Below are 19727 nucleotides of genomic sequence, written 5' to 3'. Positions count from 1 at the left end.
TTGAAATTTGCATTTTAAACATTTAATAATGTTCTAAACATTTCCAAATTTTTTACAGTATAAAATACTTATTAGGTGCTTTTAAAGTATGATAAATCTCAGACTCCAAATGCACTTGGTCTCAGTAGTTGAAATTCCTTCCTTTTTTTTTTCCTTTCTTTTTTTTTTAAATGCGCCAGATCATAGTTTGTTCCACTGTCCACTCTTCCTGGAGAAAATCTTTTGTTTTCAGGGTGACTGATTTTCATGGATTTTCAGGAGGAAAAACCTAAAACAGAAGCAGTACAGCAATAACTTAGTAGAAGAATGTATCCTTGATGTGAATTTAAACATTCAAAATACCGTGAAGTTAATAATAATGACGATAATAATAAAGTATCACTTAATAATCCTTTACGATGTGCCAGGAACTGTTCTGAGTACTTAATGTAAATTAACTCATTTAGTTCTCGCCACGAATGCCGTGAAGTCGGTGCTATTATTATCCCCGTTTTATAGACGAGAAAACAGGCACAGAGACGTTAACTAACTTGCTCAGAATCAAACAGGTGACAAGTGACAGGGTCCAAATCTGAACTTAGGCGGCCTGATTCTAGAATCCATACTCTTAATAACTGCACTGTGTGCCCTATTTTCATCCTAACTTCAAGGTAATCTAGGGTTGCTCTTGAACTCAAGAGCTCTTTTTCACATGCTAAGTTTATAGTTTTTAAATAGCTCTGGTTTAGGGATTCCAGGAATAAGACCCAAAGGTTGAATTGCTTTCTTGCCTTCCAAGCACTTTGATAGTAGAAGGTATAAGAACGGTAGAAAGGCACCTTCTATTGTATGCTAAGCAGGTGCGGGCATATGTAGGAAGTAAATAGCAACAAGATAGCCATCGTTATATATTTTCCTGTAGAAAATATTATCGCTGTGTTCGTTGTCCTTTATATAGAGAGCACCAAAAAATTTTAGAAAATTTCAGATAGAAAGGAGTTTTTCTTTGAAAGCAGTTTGCTTCCAAGTTATCAGATATGAACCTGTAACTCATAGTGCTTCTCCTTTCTGTGCGTTGGCTGCCAAGCAGCCCAGAGCTCCATTCTCTCCTCACTCACAACAGCCTTCTTTATACTGTAGTTTTTCCGGTACAGTTATCCATCTTGTTCAACATAGCTTCAACGCTGATTTTAATGATCATACTAGGCTTTCACAAATTCATTTTGAAAGTAGTTGGGTTAAAAACAAAAATTATATTTTAAAAATGTCTCCAATTTGCTTTCACCTGAGATCCCAGAAAGTCTGCTGGATATGGCTTGAGGCCCTTTGGAAGGCAGTTAAGACCCCATTTCACCTGTGAATGAAAACAATGGGAGGAACCCTAAGAAGAACCATGGCTGATGTGTGCTTAGCAAAGCCAAGTGTGCTCTGAACACAGCACACAGGAGTCTGCACACAGGCACAAACCCCAACACGCATAGAAAGAAACCTGCTTTTGTGAAAATCTGAATTATATGGTAGTTTTAGACTTAGCATTTCATCTAGTTATATGATCAAAAAGTGCAAATGATGTCCTTATTAGTTAGTGAGATAACCATTGTTATTAAAAAGGAATAAATTTAATGCCTGTGAAATTGAACATGTAACTGTATTTTCAAAGATTTAAAATCTCTTTTGTTTTGAATCTTATCTATAATTTTTATAATGTGCAGTTTTTCTTACAGATTCCTTTTCTGTAAAGAGAATTTACTTTCATGGTTCACAAGCTGCATGCCTGTTTGATTTTTTAAAGTTGTCAGATACAGCTGATCCATAATTAAAACACCATTCTCATTTAAGTGTTGGCTAAAATCAGATCTTGAGATCTTTGTTTTGGGTTGTATACCTTCTCCAGTCTCTGGTCTGTCAGGCCTTAGAAATAGCTGAGTTGGAGCTTTGGAGATTGTGTGTCTTTGCTGGGAGCATTTTCCAACCAAGAATGCATGTCTAGGCTTTGTTCTCCTAATTCCTCTAGTCACTATGACTCCAAAAAAATTAGTCATAATAGCCAGAGATGGCAAATGAGAGATTTTTTTTCCCATAGCGCTATAAGGTGTCAACGACTTATCAAATGTAATGGTGTTCAAGTGGAAGACAATTTATAATTTAACAAAAAGGTTAAATTATAAAAACAAACTTTAGAACCAAATGTTTTGAACAAATTTAGTCATACTCTTAAAAGGAAAAAGTGCAACATTCATTGGCCTTCCAAAGTGTCACAAAGTAATACAGTTTAATAATACAAAAATCTTTATTTTGCTTTGTTTTACCTTTCTGCACAGAAACGGACCAATGGACTCCGAAGAACCCCCAGACAGGTGGATCCAGGTGTGTTTCTGATTATACATCTATAATCATGACTTCAGTTAAGTAATTATGAAAGTATATGGGAATTGCTGTAGAAAGTCAGATTGTTGGCCTTTGTTCCCACAGTTTGGTGTATAACGTGTAAATCATTTACCTGACATTGCTTCCTAGGACAAGGGCATATGATGAATAACCATCCGTACCACACTCTTTCCACAGTCAGTAACTGAGCTGGTTATTTGTTTACTGAACAGCCTCAGGGTGCTGGTTAATGCTAACATATCCAACACCTTTCGCTTGTCCTCTCCTAAATGTGGAAAGAGAATTAACAGGCAAACTTGCACTTAAAAAATTAGCATTTTCTAAGGGGCTGAGGAGTTCATAAACCAGACAACTTGGATGCCCTCGCCATTTGGGAAATTACTTTTCTTCATCCTGTGTCCATACTGTTTTATAATGGAAGGATGAATTTAAGGACTTTATGAGCAAGTATCCTCTCTGGAGACCTATTATTTGTCTGCAGAGAGCATTCACTTGTTTTCTACTAAACATCAGGAGGTTTGCCCTGTCTTTATTTAGTATAGCTATTTTTTCATCCATTAAGCAATGCCTTCCATCGTTTAATTACCAAAGATTTGTTATACATGTGGTCATATTATTGTGGGTAAAAAGTATTCATGGCTAAACGATTCCAAATATGTGAACTTGATAATAAATCAAATGGAACATGAAAATAGAATAGTCTTGCTGGAAAGTAAGCTGGATTATGTGTTTTGTTTTCTCATCATGAACACTGTTCACCTAGTTGTAAAGTTTAGCTTTCAAAGCATTATAGCTTTTAACCAAAACCACACCCATGGTAGCCATGCCCCTTTATGAGCTATTTGAGAAGATTTATAGGAGCTTTGTTCCCTCTGGCTAGAAATTGCCTCACTTGTGTCCTGAGATCAGTTTAAATCTTTTAACTACAGAACAAAATTGAGGCCATTAAAAAAATATGGGTCTGATTTACTTTTTAATAGTTCTAACTTTCCCGAGACAATACTCTTTGCAGACGACTCTGCAGTAACATTTAGAAGTGACTTCTGTTCTATTTAGTAGGAGTGTATGACCGTGAACATATTTATTTTCTTTATTTTGTGTGAGTTGTAATATTTCTGTTTTGGAAAATTATTTAACCTTTATAAATGTTATTTTAAAAATATTTTCTATGGGCATTTCATTTAATCTATTTTCCCCCAGGGAAGCAATTCCTTTATTTATAGTATGTCAGTAAGAACACATTTGACTATTAAGAATTTACTTTATTTCCCCAAATTGTAGATGTCCTTAGATTATTTAAAGGGAGATAAAGTGAATTCGCAGATTATAAATATGACAAAGTAGACCAATGATAAAATAGTTTATCCTCCTTTATCCTAAAGGTGATAGCTTTGTGTAGGAATGACTCTTCTGGTATTCCTGTTTGCCCAAAGATTTTAGAACTTCATGAACAATAAACTTAACAAATGCAAAAGAAGTGGTGCTATATGTATGTTTATAATAATATATATATTTATAGCTTTCCATTATGTATAATAATTATGTACGAATGTTTTCTCATTTTTTAAAAAAACAAGTAGTTGATGATCTTGCCTGTTGCAGGTTCTAATGTGACAACTATTTCTCCCTGTAGATATCCTTTGATCTTAGGCTTGAATTCTCTGTTTAGGGTTGGTTGTCTTTTATATCTTTGCATCTTTCTGCTGGCAAGTTGTAAAGCTTTTTTTCTTCAAAGTTAACCCTTGCTTGTTAACTGTCTTTTGAGTTGATCCTGATGTAACTATTTAGCAGATTTCCACAATTGTGTGGGAGTTTTTTCACTCCAAGATGTTCAAACAAGGGATCAGTAAAATTGAGGCTTCTTTGGCATGGACAAACTCCTTCCAAGGAACATTGTTTGTTGTTAGTGCTTTTGCCATGGAAGTTTCTTTAATCTTTTCTCTTCTAGATAATTTAGTGACTTCTCCCAGTGCTAATACACTGACTGCTTTCCAGGGTCTCATTTAGGGTGGCTTGTAGAAAAAAGGTATTAAACAGTTTGGGAGGTCAGACGTAACCTCAGGTCAAAATTTCATAGTCATGTACAAAGGTAAATTATATATCTTCTCCGTAGACCTTTTATTTTAGAAAAGAACTTAATGTATGGTTCTTTGGGTAGTTGGTGCCTAATAAATATTGATTAAAAGTATTAATGAATGTCTGTATAATTTTTCTGCATGCATTGGCTCTCTTGCTTTTTAAATCCTGCTACTGACACAGTAGAATCAATGTACCAATGGAACATGGAATAATCTAGTGATAGGAAGCATGGCTCTGAGCCACATTGCCTGGGCCGGGGACCCAACTTAGCTGTTTACTTGCTGTTGACCTTCGACAATTTGCTTCCTCTCTGTGCTGTAGTTTCCTCATTTGTTAAAGGAGACTAATAACAGTACCTACCTTACAAAGTTGTTGCGAGCATTACATTAATTAATATGTGTAAAGTATTTATAACAGTGTGAAGTGTGTAATAAATGCTAAGAGGTAGCAATTATTATAGTAATTACTTTGTGGTAGAGCATGTTATTTAATATTGGACATTTTGTCATGTGTAGGAGAATCAATAATATTTGTCAGTTATTTCTTTGCTAAATTAATTACCCAGAATTAAAGACCCCGAATTTTATACTGAGTTTTCACTGAAGCTAGAAGTTACATAATCACAGTCATTTTCAGATTGTTGTTATTCCCCACTTATCTGATGGCTTCCATGATATTTTGCCTATCTTTAAGAAGAGATACAATCAACAGTGGTGGTTGAGGTTTTTTGGTGAAGTTAGTAGTGTTTGTGATTGCAAAAAAGAAACAAAGGAAGAAAATCTCCCATCATTGAAAATCTTATGTTGTGGGGTTCTAGTCAAACCAAGAAAGAGGTGAGTTGTAGGTTTGCATTGTGGCTTGTTAGCACATTTAAAACATTTACTATTTATTAATAACTGTGGTTAATCTTTATAGATAATATTTGCAAATGGCTGTGCAGTTTAGTTTTTCTTGTCTTCTATTGTGTGCTAAGAAATTTATCAACTTAGGATCTTGACTACTTTTATAAATATAGTAATGTGTTAGATGCAAATTCTCATAGCTCTTTTGGATTTCTTAAATATAGCAAGGTATTTTCATCAGTTTGTACTTTTCTTCCTGAGACAGATGTTGGTTTCAGGAAAATAACAGTTGTAAGAGACAGATCAATTATTTCAGGAACACAGAGGTGCTAGGCCTTTTTCAAGCACATGAGATCATAAATCTCAGGAAAATCTGAGCACTGGTGTAATATTTTTCATCTAAACTGGCACTCAAGGTCAAAGTTACCAATTAAATTTTAATACTGAGCTTTAAAAATTTCCTTCTAAGTATAGAAGATACAAGATTTATTTTAGTTTGCATGTGGCAAATCTGTATACCAGGACATACATTCTTTTAATCAAGTCCATGTTTTTTAGATTGTTGCAAAATTGTCTTATATTTGTGGAACTCATGGCGTCTTGTATTTAAGTCCATAGTCACTAGTTTTTAAAAAATTCAGGCCATTGTTCTGTGTTGTGCTGCCTAAAGATTAGATGGAGTAGATGGGAATCATTTAGCTACCTCATTCTCTTTCTGATCTTAAGTTATTCATGTGATTTGTGATACCTTGAATAGTAAATGAACAGATAATGGTAAAATTGATAAAAGAATGCTAAGAACTCTTGCTTCTCATGTGCTCATTGTTTAACTCTTAATTACAAAGAGAAACGTGGCTTAGAAGCACTGTCTTTTCTTATTCACTGAGGAGATGTCTTACTATTTCTTAGCAGAGACATCTTCAAAGATGGTCATTTTCTCTTTCAGGTGGATAGGATTGATATATAGCGCCATGCCTATTTGTTCTTGTATGAAGAAAGGAATTCAGGAAATCTTTCATTACCAACTTCGTGTCTTATATAGCAATATGCACCAGCAATGTCATTAATTATAAAACATGGCCCCTCTCCACAAGGAATTTATATTCTGCGTAAGGAAGGAGTAGATACAGGCACAAAGTCTTGATTGCATAAATGCATGTATATGAATGTACATATAAAAATATTTTAATATACATACATTGTTTTATATACTGATTCACTATGGTGTGGCATAGTGTCATAAAAACAAGTAGTAAATAGTCTGATAAACACATAAAAAGATCTAATTATGTAGTATGTGCAAAAAAGCAAAAGGAATTGGAAAAGAGCAAAGCAATTGTGAGCTCAAATTGCCTTTAAGCAGGATTGTCTATATATGTTTTTATTTATATAAATAAAAATTTTGTTATGTAGTTTATTGTATGGAATTACAGTTTAATACAGTTTTCCTTAATGTTTTAAATTCAAAGAATTGATAAACTCATTCCAAATCTAAACAGAATTATTGATTTCTTTTAGTTTGCTTTTAAACTTAATGCCAGTTTGCTCAATAGAGAAATTTTATATTTTTAGTTTCCAACTGAAAAAATTGATGAGAAAAGTAGCAATCTAGGATTTTTAAAATCTAAAAATACATTTTTTCCCTCTTTTTGAGAGAGACAAATGTATATTCTTGAAGGCTGTAGTAAATGAGCTTTTGTCTATAATAAATAAGTAATAAAGTATCCATAGATTACAATATTTCCATATTAATCAGGCAAACATACTCTTTTCGGTCACCTCTAAAACTAGTTTCTCATCAAATATAAATCCTAATCTAAATATTGGGAGCATAATTGTAAATGCGTAAAAACATATTTCACATTGAGAGAATGAACTTGAGAAAACTGGGACAATAGAGCCCAGTGATTAAGATTCATCGCAGAGCCATGAGAAATCTAAGCTTCGAATGAATGCTGGGGAGCCTGCTCTGGTTTTTAAAACAGCTGATTTGTTCTCAAGCATCTATTAAACTATGGATGATAGGCTGGTTTTGCACTAAGGCAGTTGATCCCCTGGTAGTTATTTTCAGGGCTGCCTGTCTGACTCCCTTTTCCATGGTGACGGATTTCTGAAATGTCCATCACAGTCCCTTGCTCACATCTTTTAGGGTTTGGGGGGGATTATTTCTCCCTTTAAAGTCTCACTCTGAGTTCACCAAGGCTCACAATTGCTGTCATCTGGCAGGTTTGTCCACATCTTGCCAAGCCAGTCTTTACACTGCTCAGGTCCCTCCAACAGAGGAGCGAGGCAAGCTGAATATTTGGAGATACACCCAGGGGTGCGTTATTGGGAAACAGCATCAGTAATGTGATTATAAAACCTTGGGAATATTATATACAGAACCTACTTCTGGGTCATCTGTGTCCTTCTATCTTGTAATTTCTGTTACTCTAGTAATTTTTAATAAATGAAGTATATATCTATTCAATATTTAGAAAAAATTTCTGAAAAGGATGTCTCAAACTTGGTGAGCTGCTTTTGACATTTATCATTGATAAAACATTCCTTACCTGGAAGGTCAGGGATGGCTGGGCTTCGTTTGCTATATCTATGGCCCTCGTAGTCAAATGCTGTTCCATTTCAGAAGAAAATGAACATGCTGTGTAATGCTAAGAAGACAAAGAAACTTCAGAAATTTCTTATGGGCCAACAACTTCTGAGAACCAAGTAACCTTGTTTCAGAGCTTTAATCTGAACTAAGGTAAATGAAAGGAACCAGTTGAGTCAAAACTATTGACTTAAAATAACAATATATGATGCAAGTAATATCCAACTGATACTAGGAAAGAGGACATTGACAAAATAATCCTTAATATCATAATTGTTTATAGTCTTATAATACAATACTTCTGTATACAAATAGTGAGAATGGTTATCAAATTAATTAGAACATTGGAGTACGGTTTGTGGAGTTTCTGTCAAAATGACTCATATTGGCAATTATTTGTCTTCCAGCAGATTCAAATCAAGTTGAGTTTTTAAATTTTAATTTTAATGAAAGGAATAGCTTATGTTAGGTTCTTATAATTGTTTTTTATAGATAATTTTGAGATTCATTCCTTTCTGCATAGACATTAGAAATATATGTAAGTTTTCCTGTCTTTGAGGAACATGGAATTTTGTTGGAGAGAGAAGACATACAAATGTAATGTGTTGAATAAAAATACTGTGTGGTATATGATGAACCACCGAAGTGTACGGTGTAGGTTATGAATGGGGTCGTCGACTAGGAAGGCAGATGAGTGGGGATTAATTGTGAACTAAAGCAGGACACAGGACAAAGAGACAAAATATCTAACAACTACATCAGTAAAAGTAAATTTACATAGAACGACAGATGGTTAAATAAAGTTATCAGTTTGTTATGAGGTTTGACTCAGCTCAATTCTCTGTCACCTAGTATGCTTTTTTTGTTAAGTGACATAAAGCCATTTCAATCTAGTTTAAAAGAAAAAAAAAGTGATGGGTTTACTGACTTAGGTAACTAGGAGGTCCAGAGTGTTTTGCTTTCAGGCAGAGTTGGATCCAGGAATTCAAAGGATATCATTAGGGTTCAGTTTCTCCCTCTATCTCAGTTCTCCGTTCTTCTCTGTTGATTTCCTGTCAACAGGCATCTCAGGCAAGTTTTTCTCATTTGGAAGGAAAGTTGGATGCTAGCAACTCTCAGCATGTATTGTACCCCCAGCTAGTAATTCCAAAGAAAACAGAATACCCTTTTCCCGGTAAATCAAACAGCAATCCCAAGGAGGTCTTTAATTGGCCTGACCTAGACCATCTGCTCTTCTCTGAGGCGATCGCTGCAGCCGGGGTACCCTGTAATTGGCCAGCCTGGCTTCTGTGCCCGCTTCCAAAATGGGGAGGAGGCTGACCCAGCCTGTCCATGTGAAAGTTGTTTTCTGTAAGAAAGAAGGGCTGTGTTTACAAAAGAATGGGGAAAGCGAAAAGGAGAAGCTTGGTTTGAGGAGATTATAATGCACATCTGTTATCGTGTACAACAAGCTTCAGACATTTTCCTCTTTGTGTATACGGTGGCGGGACTTCTCACCTCTCCTGCCTTGGCCTTTCTCCATTTTTAGGCTCTTCTGTTTGATTGTTTTCTAGTATCAAAAGAGGTAAATCCAGAGGAATGGACCTAAAGCGGGCTCTGGACATTCCCAACACAGGCTCACCTCTGCTCACAGCTTTAGCTTGCAGGGGTACCAAGAAAACAGCAGTTTTCTTGCCTCACGATACTTCTTGTAACCTTGTCATTGTACCTAAAATATCTATTGGACATTCTCCTTGGATGCAGGCACCATGTCTCCAGAAGGAGATAATCTTTTGTTTCACTCTTACCTATTCACGTATCAGTGTCCATTGGTCCATCAGATTAGAGAACTGGGGAAACAGGACCTAATCCAGCATGTCCTGTGGAGGGAGGTGGAAAAAGAGGTGCCTTTCCTGCTGGAAGGATCAGGAGGAGAATGTTGGAGAGCCAGAGAATGCAGCCCTTGAGGCAGTAATGTAGGCCACAGCCTGCCTCTGTGGCAATCAAGGAGTAGTGGAAAGAAAGGAGGAAGGAGCTTTCCTAGTTTTGTCTGTGTTAGATGCTTCCACTGACATGAACATTTAACCATCAGAGGCAGCTCTGTGCAGTGGTTTAGCCGGAGGGCTCTGCAGGGGCATACAACTGGGTTTGTATCCAGCCCCTCCACTTACTAGTTAGTTGATAACTTTGGGCAAGTAAACCTGTTGTATCATCTCAAAAATGAGGGTAATAGTAGCAGACATCTCCTGCTGTCATTATGAAGATTAAACAAAATAATAGAGAAAGCACTTCTCAACAAGGTTTAGCACATAGTAAGTGCTCTGTAAATGATGCTGGTGGTGATGGTTATTACTAACACTTATATACTCCTGTATTAATTTTCTATTGCTGTCTAACAAGTAACCATAAACTTAGTGGCTTAAAACGGAACATATTTATTATCTCATAGTTTCTGTGGGTCAGAAATCTGGGCCTCTGCTTGAGGATTTCACAAGACCTCACTCAGGATGTTAGCCAGGGCTGTATCCCATCTGAAGGCTCAAGTGGGGAAGGATCCACTTCCTGGCTCACTGGTGTTCTTGTTGGCAGGAGTCAGTTCCTTTTGGGCTGTTGATCTGAGGTCCTCAATTCCTAGCTCACTGTTGGCCAGAGGGTGTCCTCAGATCTTAGCCACATGGACTTCCCCAACATGACTGCTGGTTTCATCAAAGTGTGCAAGCCAAGAAGGTGACAGTCTCCTTGCAAGACGGGAATTAAAATCTTATGTAAAACAATCATGGAAATGACATCCCATCACCTTCCTGTTGACTGGAGGCAAGTCACAGGTTCTGCCCACATTCAGGGGTTGGGGGGGATGGGGATTAAACAAGCATGTGAATACCAGGAGGTAGAGATTATTGGGGTTCATCTTAAAGTCTGTCTGCCACACACTCTAAGAGGAGATATTGCTGTTTTTCAGTGGAGGGAATCAAAGCTCGGAGAAGTTAAGTAATTTACCCAGGGTCACACAGCACCTGTTTGGTACCAGGACTTAATTGCAGTGTTTGGCTCCAGAGATCTCATTCTTCTAGAAAGCTTCTGTGTACGCTACTTATGCCAAGCCTCAGACAGAGGAAAGCTTATTTCTTGAAGTTTAGCTGTACGGCAAATTAGCAGTGCGAGCTGCTCTGTTTTGCAGAGTTCATTAGTGGCTGCTGTTACAAAGCAGATTTATGGGTGATTTTATTTTATGCATTGTTAATTTTGAAAATGTTAATCTGAAATTGCTACAGTATTTCAATTAATTTGGACGATTAAAACTTAGCACCAGAAGAATCCCTAGCAGAAGATAAGGCAGCTAATTAGAGGTTCTGAAACAAACAATTGTAGACACTGGCACTGAAACATGCTGGGTGGATGACACCCAGAAGAACCCACTCTGCTTAACAGTTTTGAAAGGGAAAGAATGATTTCTGGCATTCTAAATATTAAACTTGAATGCAGTTAAATTTTTTTAAAAAGCCATTATAAGGAGTTAACTGTTTATATTAATGCATAATTTTTAAATATCATGCAGTTCTGGAAAACTGCCTTCAGATTATTTTGGAACGTTGTCTTTTTGCATAACAGTAATGGTGACAGAAACACAATAGATATTTGTTGTCAAAGGATTTTTCATGCCATTTATATTTCATACATTTTATATCTATTGTCTCAATATTTTTTTCTGAATTTAAAGGTAAGACAGCACGTATTTCTTTTTAAAAAAAACAAACAATTGACCTTCTTTGATAAATTAGTTTTGCAGTTTGCAAAGTGTATTCTAAAAGATTCAGAAAATATAAGGAAATAGAGAAAAATTTCCTGGACAGATTACCTGTTAGCCCCTCACTTATATAATCACCTTTATACTTTTATTTTGTTACGTATTTTTTTCCTAGTACTTTTTTTCTTTGTGTGTAGCCATATGTTTATAAAATGTGTGCGTTTTCAATTTGGTATCCTGCTTTTATCACTTAACTTGGTTTCACAAGCATATTTGTTTATTCATTTGTTCATTCAACCGTTTGACAAGTGGGCAGGCTCGGTGTTAGGTTTACAGGAATGAACAAGATGTGTTTTCCCTCACACCGCATACAGTGTCACGGAGCAAAGGTAAGACTGAGATCAGGGAGTATATGGGCTCTGCTTAAAAGAGGTACACACTGTAGATATCTGGACATCAGGAAATGATGTCTAAACTGAAATCCAGGGTATGAGTAGGGGATCAACAGACTCTTAATGGAGCCAAGAGGGTTGCATGCAGAGGGAACAGCTCCAGCAAAGGCCATGATTTGGAGAAAGCCCAGAATGGCTAGGATTTGAGAGGGAGAGCTGTGTACTGTGAGAACTGAGAGGCTACCAAGGCTCCATCTTTATTTCCACGTCAACATATTTGACTCTATTCTGGAGAGCAGAGTGAGCCTTTTAACCACAGGAGTGACATGGCCAGCTAGGACTGGGGTAAAAAGACCAACCTAGCCATACTCTGAAGGGTATCTTGACTCATTAAATAGTCTTCAAAACAATACAAAGTGGTGTTAGCAAATTTTCTTGTTAGACAATAGTCTTTCTAATTATCATTGTTACAAAAACTACTTTGAGGAACATCTGTGCATGAATATATGGCTGAGTATTATTTAAGAATGGAGTCATAGAAGTAGAATTTCTGGATCAAAACATATGAATTCCTCGGTCTGGATATCTATGTTGCCAAATTGCCTTTTAAAGATATGACATTGAATTATATCCCCACCATTATTGATATATGAGACTGTGTCTTACTCTGCTTACCAACATTGTGTTATTCTTTTTACATTGTCATTTGATGAGAAAAGAATCGTGTGTTACTATTCATATATAGTAGTTCATACCATGCTATGAACTTACTTGATTTCTAGCTATATAGTTGGCTGTTTGTGGTGTTCTTCTGTGAATTACCTGTTTATACCTTACCCATTTTTCGATTCAGGATTTAGTGCTTTTGTAAAATATTTGTAAGGCTATATATATATACATATATAATATCAACATTTTACCTGTTGAAAAAAATTTCTAGCTTATTATTTGTTTCTATATAAAGTTTTAAATTTGCATGTGGTCATAGTTATTTCTCTTTTATTTAGGATCTTTTTTCACTGCTCTTATGCTTAGAAAGTTCTCCCCTTCTGAATTCTGTTAAATACTTACTTCTAGTCTTATAGTTTAATTTATGTAGCACTTGACCTATGCCATTTAAGTTATTTTTATTTAATAGATTAAAATTCTGTGAGCAGTTCCAAAATGTAAATCAAAATATTTTTAAGGATTTATAGTACAACATTTTATGAAATTTAAATTTACTTGTGTGTGTGTGTTGCTTACAACCACATTGCATTGTGTGCTTTTTATTCTGTGCTGTATTATACACACATTTGGCTCAGATCATAAGTTTTCTCATGTAAAATATGTCACACTATATGCTGTGTATAGATAGAGAATAATATTTTAAATCAATACAAGTATTTAATATTAAGATAATCAGTCATTTTTTTGCTTGCAAAATATAACAAACTAAACTTACCTTTCCCATGGCTTTTTGGAAATAGGAGGAAAAAATATTTTGTTGCTATTCGTTTGAGTTCGGAGGATCTCCCTCCTCCCATCACTCTGGTTTTCTCTTGTAAATGTACATCCTGCTTAATTTTACAAATCTCTTCTCATCTTAATTTACACAGCTGCTCCTGGGGCTGAGACTTGACCTATTATTTTAAAATACCTTTAATTTTAATAATTTTTCATAAACGTGGGAAAATTACAACTTCTATTTTGTTTGAAAGGTGCTGTAGACATGTCCTCATTTCCAAAACGATGTGGAAATTCTACGTTTTAGAACTCTAACTTAGGAAGTTTTGTATATTGCCATGAAAATGTTAGGTGTTTAATAAATAGTCTTTCTTGGGGAAGCCAGTTGTAAGCAAGTAGAGTAACAGCTTTGGTTTCCTACCTGGCATATTGCTGCTGATGATCTGTTCAGGGAACGTGTCTTTGGATGTCCAGATAGCAATAGTTTTGCTCGTAGCTTCCTACTGTTTTAAATGGCCCAAAGGAATAGTGTGATGCCTTCAATTCAGGACAGAACTTTCCTTCTTGGGACTGCGAATTCTTCTTTCAATTTGTTTAGAGCACATCAACAGCATTAGATAGATGAAAAATCAAAATATTCTTGTATTTCTCCACCACTACCTACTATTATATTGCTAATATTGTAGCTTTTAACTCCCAGGGGAAGAAACTTGCCATTTAAAAGATGTAATGCCATGCTTTGGGGATCCCATATTTTAAAAGTTATATGTCTTCCATTTAAATTCAGGCAGTATCCAAGAACAGAATCTGGCCAATGGTTTTGAAAAAATGAAATGGCAATACCTTCTTGGAATCTCAGACTGTTCAAGGATTTTTTTTCCTAACAAAACAGGAAGAAATTGGAAAAAAGCATATGGACTCAGGTTGAGCATATGATGTATTTTCAACTCGAATCGGCACTTTACTCATATTTGTAGTGTGACTTAAAATTAATTTTGGTGAAGCATTTAGATTTGAGAGAAAAAAAAATCCCTATCTGGGACTAAATCAACATTTGTTGCATCTCATTAATCACTGCCTTATGTAACCACTTTTCCCACCTAAAGAGAAGCTACTGAGATGAGAAAAGTTTATAATATTAATGCCAGGTGCAGATCTTGCCTCTCCAAAAAGGAGTTCATTAATCATCAGCGAAGCACAAGAACAAACATACTTCATGTCTCTTGCCAGTTTTTTTCAATAACATTTCTGAAAGGCAAAAAAACCCCCTATTTTCCTATTTTTTATCTTCATTTGAAAGGATTTTAATTTGGCTGTTATTTAATTTGTGATAATGTTATGTAAATTTAACATGCTTTGAGAATGCCCGTGCATAGTATATAGCTATAGAGTATATTGGTTGAGTTGGGGCCCTGACTCAGAGGAATCTGCATACAGATGCCTATCTTTAGTTACTTCCTGCCCGTGTGGTCATAACATGTAAAGCACTCTAGACACAGTGCTTGGTCCAGGGTAACTGGCCAATAACTGGCAGTGACAGAAATTCTTTCTTTCACTGTTAGGAAGCAGTATGGGCTTGAAGTTTGAAAACAAGGGTTTCCATCCAGGCCTTTGTGTAAATCTCTCGGCAAGTTAATAGCCTCGATTTTCTCATCAGTGAAATGGGGGTAGGAATAGTGATCTTACCTATATCACAAGATTATCATTTGACACAAATGAGATAATGTCCTAATCAAGATTGAAAAACTGAACATAATCATGACATACAAATTCATATAATAAAATAAAAATTAAAAATAAGTGCTATGTTGTGAAATATTCATTATTTTGTCATATATCTCAGCCTCTCAGTGGTAGAATTATGTGGCTGATTAGTAGTTTTGATGGAATTTTAGGGTCAGCCATGTAGTTATTACATCCTCTATGCCAGTTTTTTAAATTACCATTTACTGGAAATTTTACTGCTCTTTCTTTATGATGATGTCTTTACATCATTTTTTTCTATCTCCTAATTTTTTTTTTTTTTTTTTTTTGGGGAAAATTAGCCCTGAGCTAACTACTGCCAATCCTCCTCTTTTTGCTGAGGAAGCCTGGCCCTGAGCTAACATCCATGCCCATCTTCCTGTACTTTATATGTGGGAGGCCAACCACAACATGGCTTTTGCCAAGCGGTGCCATGTCAGCACCCAGGATCCGAACCAGCGAACCCCGGGCTGCCAAGAAGCAGAACATGTGCACTTAACCGCTGCACCACTGGGCCGGCCCCCTCTATCTCCTAATTTTAAAAATTGTTTACAAGTAAGAAAAAGTAATGAGTAACATAGCACCTAGCCAATAGATGAAAGTGATAAAATCTAAAAAAAAAGAGAAATAATACAAACCACATGTGAGAACAGAGATGCACCAATTCAAACAGTCATTAACAGAAAAACAAAACCTGATGTGCAAGAAAAAGTAACTCCTGTCTGCTCTTGTTCACATTCTGTTGACTACCGAGTATCAGAGGTAGGAATGGCTCATGGATCCATGGTGAAATTTTCAGGCACTTCGGAAAACCTATCGATTTCTTACTTGTCTCTATTAGAAGATTTGTCCTTTCTTGTTCATTCCTATGGCGCCTACTATTAGAAGCATTTTTAAAAGCCAAAAGAAGAACCAAAAATTCTAAGATCGCAGTTGAAGATGTAACTGTGAGGCTTCGGAAAAAATCACAGGAGACAGACAAAAGCGTCCAACAACTACAGCGGGGTAGCTCTTTTTGTCTCCCATAAAACAGTAGGGGATAAAGAAGAGATCATATGGACGTGTAGCAAGGCTTAGTTCATTTTTTAAGTCAAATAGTTTGGAAAGAAGAGCTTAAGCAGAGTAGAATAGCAGGAGATTTTTGTAAGGTGAGGTACAAATAAAGTGCAAGCAGGAATTTTTCTTCAATCTTAAAAGAACACTGGCCTAACTCGTCTTTCTTCTTTTCCTGTGTTCTTCTTAACCTTCTTATTGGCTCTTGACTTTCTCCCTTGGGGATTTTCTCTGCACAGTCAGCACTGACTCCCTCAGAAATCCTGAGCCCCACCCTTATTGCAAAAGTGCTGAAGAGAATTCAAATAAACATGTTGCGAGCAGTAGCTTGGGAATTAACTGTCATAGGATGCTTCCGAAATAAGACGCTGCCGGCTAGAAGCCAAAAGTTTCATTTAATGTGTAACAGTCCCAATTTTAGGCTTCACTTAAAAATATAAACGAAAGTGAATATTAAGCCTTAGAAATTCCTATTGAACTACCTACATTCCTTTGAGGGTAGATTTTTCTAGAATTGTCACTTTGCTCCTTTCCAATCTGGGTAAACGTACACCCTGGGACCTCGCTCTAAGTTTTTCCTTCTCTCACTACAATGAGGGAAAAGTTGATGGTTTGCTTATCTCTTACGTTATATATTTCATTGTATGCCTCAGTTTTAAATTCTTATATATGATTTATACATTCATCAACATGTTGGTGAAGCAACCATGGGCTGAATATTAGGTTGACATTTATTCATGTACTAGAATTTTTATATACTTTATTTTTAATTCTCCCAAGAAAACCTGTGAGGTAGATATTATGCCCCTTTTACAGATGAGGAAGCTGCCCTGAGAATTTAAGGCATGTATTCTGAGTTCACATAAGTTATAAACACTGAAGCTGAGCTTTGGACCACAGTTTTATAAAAATTTAGCCAGTAAAAGCATTAGATGTTTTTAACTAATTGAGGAGTCTTGGGGGGCCCATTCACTGGCTCAGTGCACTTTATGAGAGGTTTGTGTTATAGCCAGGATGGCCTCTGACAGGGATCGTGCCAGAGGCTCAGGGGAGGGAGGAAGCGAGCTGAGGTAGGCTCTGGGGAAATGATGGTGGTCCGAGTGAAGAAGGATAAGCACTCTTAACTGTAATCTCAAGAGGAGAGAGGAATATGGCTTTAATGTCAGGGCTTCTTGGCAGGGGACTCTTGCTGTTGCAGGAATGTCTGGCTCCTAGATAGGGAGGATCACCTGAGGTGCTTGGACAGCCCGGGATAGGGCTCCTCTGAAGGGCTTCAGTTGGAGGAGTAGGGGCAAACAGGCACACAGTGGCCTCTCCAGTACCTGCCAACCTTGGGTCACTATAGTTCCAGGCAAAGAAGGAAGCTCATTCCATACAGCATTCTAGACCTTTCATTAGCGTGTCTTTGCTTTGATTTTAATATGATTAGGTAATAAAATCATAGCAGAATATCAGGAAATGACCCCAAACAAATGTAATAAATGCTGTTTCTGTTTATTCTTTATACATTCTGTGTTTTTCCTTGATGTCTTCATTAGGATTTGTGTAGAAAACAGGGTTTGGACATGACTGGTATTTTAAGTAATTTATAGAGATGGGTTATGTTTTTCTGTCTTGTGCTTTATTGTTGGTCATGTCTATATGTGTATAATCCTAACATAAACCATCTCAGTCAAGGGTCTCAATCCTCAATTATGGTAATATTCCTTCTAATAAATCTGTTTACACTATTTTGCATAAAATAGTATTTTATTTGGATTGTATTTCCTGCATTGTTGCCCCATAACAGGCATGCTCTTAAGTGCAGTGTGTGGGAGGCCAGACAATAGAAGTGGTTAAGAAATTAAGCTTTGTAGTTGGCGTTGCCCGGTTCAATGCTTAGCTTAGCTCTGCCATTTAGCGGTGCACCCTTGGGAAGCTGGTCAACCTCTTTTGCCTCCGTCTGTCCTCTGTTGCATGGGAGTGGTATTGTGTTCCAGAATTGCTGTGTGTGGATTGACCGGGAGAATGTGTTTATAGAGCATTAGCGCACTGGCTCTTTGTATGCACTTAATAAATGATCACTGTTGTCATCCGCACCATCTCCAGGATCTGGATCTGGGCAGGTGTGGAAGGCGAGCTGAAACCTGTAGAGGCAGGGCCCAGGCTCCAGACTCCTGAGGCTGGTTGCACTGCTGTGGTCTTGTTTGTTCTGTTTTCAAGAATCTTGTCCCATTAGAGCAGAGGCAGCAGTACAAGCTGCTGGCTCCCACATGTCTTACTTAGAATGCTTTTATGAAAATTAATGGTACATGATTTCCAGAACTAGGCTGCCTGGATTTCCATCCAGTACCTACTATTTGCCAGCTCTGTGACCTTGTTCAAGTCGCTTGACTCCTCCATGCCTTAACTTCTTCTTTTTTAAAAGGAGGATCATAATAAGACTCACTTCATAGGATATTCATGATGCTTAAGAGAGTTAATATATATTAAGCTCTTAAAACAGGGCCTGGCACATGGTAAGTGCTATATAAGTGTTAGCTAGTATTATTATTTTTTTTAAATATGTTTATGACATTATGTTTTTTTTTTCTTTTTTCTTTTTTTCCTTTTTCTCCCCAAAGCCCCCCGGTACATAGTTGTATATTCTTCGTTGTGGGTCCTTCTAGTTGTGGCATGTGGGATGCCGCCTCAGTGTGGTTTGATGAGCAGTGCCATGTCCGCGCCCAGGATATGAACCAATGAAACACTGGGCCGCCTGCAGCAGAGCGCGCGAACTTAACCGCTCGGCCATGGGGCCAGCCCCGTAGCTAGTATTATTTTTAAAAGTAAAATATTTTCAGTTATCTTGAGATAATGGTAGAAGTGTGTCATAAATAAAGATCATTATAACGTTTAAAAGGCTACTGATTAATATTTAAAGAGAGGTGACAGTGTGCTGGGCAGTCAGTGCAGCATTTTCAGAGTAAGAAGCCAGGTACAGCTCTACTCTCTTGGAGGCCATGGCTCCTATCTCTAGAAGGACTAACACTTCAGATGGTAGCTGGTGGAAATTCCAGTCCATAAACTTGGGAGTGCAAGAAATAAAGCCACTTAAAAATTTTTCTTAAAATCGGCTTAATTCCAACCTTGAGCCCTTATCCCCAACTTGATGTTTGAAAACTGTCTATTCCTGGCCCGCACATGGGGCAAGGCAGTGTCTGATCAGGAGGCTGTCTGAGGTCCAGGGCCCAGCCTTCCGAGGTGCCTGTGCAGCCTCTGAAGTCTGGCTGCTTCCCCAAAGAATCCACAGAGCAGTCAGCAGTTCCTGGGTGCTCTGGAACCACAAACCTCTGCCCCTTCTCCATCTGGGGCACCTCCTCCTTCCTCTGTTGGTTTTGTCAGAGATTGACTCTTCCTTCCCCTCTCCTCTGGGACACACCCAGCATCATCTCTTCAGTAATTCAGATTTTCCAAGGACGGGGAGACTCAGTGATTTCTAAAAGCCTTCGCCCTGCCCTGCGGTGCTCCCT

General features: G+C 37.1%; 1 protein-coding gene and 1 long non-coding RNA gene across 4 annotated transcripts in view; one reads left to right on the top strand and one right to left on the bottom strand.

Moving 5' to 3' along the window:
- VAV3 (vav guanine nucleotide exchange factor 3) overlaps positions 1-19727 on the top strand; it is a 350711-nt gene that overhangs the window by 240542 nt on the left and 90442 nt on the right. For all 3 annotated transcript variants that reach the window (XM_046645400.1, XM_046645401.1, XM_046645402.1), the window contains exon 19: positions 2301-2346. In XM_046645400.1, the coding sequence (XP_046501356.1) occupies positions 2301-2346 (46 nt within the window). The remainder of the gene's footprint in view (positions 1-2300; positions 2347-19727) is intronic.
- Positions 7-1327, bottom strand: LOC124229896 (uncharacterized). The gene is made up of 2 exons (XR_006886013.1): positions 1265-1327; positions 7-268 (listed from the first exon to the last, which is right to left on the bottom strand). It is a non-coding gene; the product is annotated as an uncharacterized LOC124229896 (long non-coding RNA).

The sequence above is a fragment of the Equus quagga genome, chromosome 18 (genome assembly GCF_021613505.1).
Source record: "Equus quagga isolate Etosha38 chromosome 18, UCLA_HA_Equagga_1.0, whole genome shotgun sequence".
Taxonomy (NCBI): domain Eukaryota; kingdom Metazoa; phylum Chordata; class Mammalia; order Perissodactyla; family Equidae; genus Equus; species Equus quagga.
The sequence above is the reverse complement of the archived record's forward strand: the minus strand, read 5'-3'. Positions and strand labels throughout refer to the sequence as shown.